Raw genomic sequence first — 2,331 nt, forward strand, 5'->3', positions numbered from 1 at the left:
CCAAGGAGGAGGCCCTGGAGCTCGTCAATGGTACCTGGAGAAACCTGGGAATGGGAATATTGGGAATACTGGGAATACTGGGAATGGTGGGAATGGGATGGGGGAGGCAGGGCAGGATCACCCCATCCACAACCAGTCGAGCTGCCCCCTCGTCCTGGAGGCAGGACAAGATCAGCAGGTCCAAGGAGGAGGCCCTGGAGCTCGTCAATGGTACCTGGAGAAACCTTGGGAATGGGAATATTGGGAATACTGGGAATGGCGGGATTGGGAATGGGGATGGGGTTGGGGGTGATGATGATGGGGATGGTGGGGATGGGGTTGGGGAGGCAGGACAAGATCAGCAGGTCCAAGGAGGAGGCCCTGGAGCTCCTCAATGGTGGGTTGGGATAATGAGATAATGGGATTGGGAATACTGGGAATGGCGGGAACGGCGAGAATCTTTTTCCCTGTAAATGAGTTTTTCTTCCTTGTAGGTGAATTTTTTTCCACTAAATGAGATTTTTTTCTCTGTAAATGAGTTTTTTCCTCCCTGTAAATGAGTTTTTTTCTCCCTGTAAATGAGATTTTTTTTTCTTATAAACGAGCTTTTTCTCCCTGTAAATGAGGGGTTTTTTGCCAGTAAATGAGTTTTTTTCCATGTAAATTATTTTTTTTCCCTGTAAATTATTTTTTTTCCCTGTAAATGACTTTTTTTCCTCCCGTTTCTTGCAGGTTACATCCAGAAAATCAAATCAGGGGAGGAGGATTTCGAGTCTTTGGCCTCCCAGTTCAGCGACTGCAGCTCGGCCAAGGCCGGAGGGGATTTGGGGGCCTTTGGCAGAGGTGAGAAATTTCCCCTACGATCCAAAAAAACACCCCAAAAACCACCCACTTTGGGGCCAAATCCCTCCCCAGTCATTCCCAGCTCCCTAATTCCCTGTTTTTTTGGGAATCTACCCCCAGGGCAGACGCAGAAGCCGTTGGAGGACGCGTCGTTGGCGCTGCGGGCGCAGCCATTTTGGGGTCGATTTTGGGGTCGATTCCATCTCAAATCATCCCCAATCATTCCCAAATCATCTCCAGTCATTCCCAACTCCCTAATTCCCTGTTTTTTTGGGAATCTCCCCCCAGGGCAGACGCAGAAGCTGTTGGAGGATGCGTCGTTGGCACTGCGGGCGGGACCGTTTTGGGGTCGATTTTGGGGTCGATTCCATCTCAAATCATCCCAAATCATCCCTAAATCATCCCCAAATCATTCCCAGCTCCCTAATTCCCTGTTTTTTTTGGAATCTCCCCACAGGGCAGACGCAGAAGCCGTTGGAGGACGCGTCGTTCGCGCTGCGGGCGGGGCCATTTTGGGGTCGATTTTGGGGTCGATTTTGGGGTTGATTTTGGAGTTGATTCCATCAAATCATTCCCAACCCTCTAATTCCCTGTTTTTTTGGGAATCTCCCCCCAGGACAGACCCAAAAGCCGTTGGAGGACACGTCGTTGGCGCTGCGGGCGGGGCCATTTTGGGGTCGATTTTGGGGTCGATTCCATCTCAGATCATTCCCAATCATTCCCAGCTCCCCAATTCCCTGGTTTTTTGGGAATCTCCCCCCAGGGCAGACGCAGAAGCCGTTGGAGGACGCGTCGTTGGCGCTGCGGGCGGGGCCATTTTGGGGTCGATTCCATCTCAAATCATTCCCAATCATTCCCAGCTCCCTAATTCCCTGTTTTTCTGGGAATCTCCCCGCAGGGCAGATGCAGAAGCCGTTCGAGGACGCGTCGTTCGCGCTGCGGGCGGGGGAGCTGAGCGGGCCGGTGTTTACGGATTCAGGGATCCACATCATCCTGCGCACCGAGTGAAAGTGCCTTGGATCGGACCGGAATTCCAACCGTTTCCTCCCCTCCCCCGTCATTTCCCCAATCCCCCTAAAAATTCCCAGCTGCAAAAATCCCGTTCCCTGAAAAAAAAGAAATTAATTGTCATTCATCTCCACACCCCTCCCCCCCCCCAATTTCCGGGATTGGAGGGTTTGGGAGGGAGGGAAAAGGGGGAATTCCCGAGGATTTGGGGGGGTTTGGGGGAAGGGGGGGAGGGGGGTGGCATTGACGGTGATGATGGTGGGGACACAACCAGGAGGATGATGGTGACGATGACACAACCAGGATGATGATGGTGACGGGGACACAACGATGATGGTGGTGATGATGACACAACGAGGATGATGATGATGGTGATGGGGACACAACCAAGAGGATGATGGTGATGATGGGGACACAACAAGGATGATGATGGTGATGATGACACAACGAGGATGATGATGGTGATGACACAACGAGGAGGAGGATGATAATGATGATGAC

The 2,331-nt window shown here is 52.0% G+C and overlaps 1 protein-coding gene across 1 annotated transcript; it reads left to right on the top strand.

Moving 5' to 3' along the window:
* Window positions 1-97: 97 nt before the first annotated feature.
* On the top strand, window positions 98-1,846 carry PIN1 (peptidylprolyl cis/trans isomerase, NIMA-interacting 1). The gene is given in 4 exon segments (XM_027911108.1): window positions 98-139; window positions 141-210; window positions 712-822; window positions 1,721-1,846. Coding segments are annotated over 4 exon segments (333 nt in total). The 3' UTR covers window positions 1,831-1,846.
* Window positions 1,847-2,331: the final 485 nt, after the last annotated feature.

Source organism: Empidonax traillii, unplaced genomic scaffold (assembly GCF_003031625.1).
Source record: "Empidonax traillii isolate 1590-97213 ecotype Southwest subspecies unplaced genomic scaffold, ASM303162v1 scaffold6074:size6573, whole genome shotgun sequence".
NCBI classification, from domain to species: domain Eukaryota; kingdom Metazoa; phylum Chordata; class Aves; order Passeriformes; family Tyrannidae; genus Empidonax; species Empidonax traillii.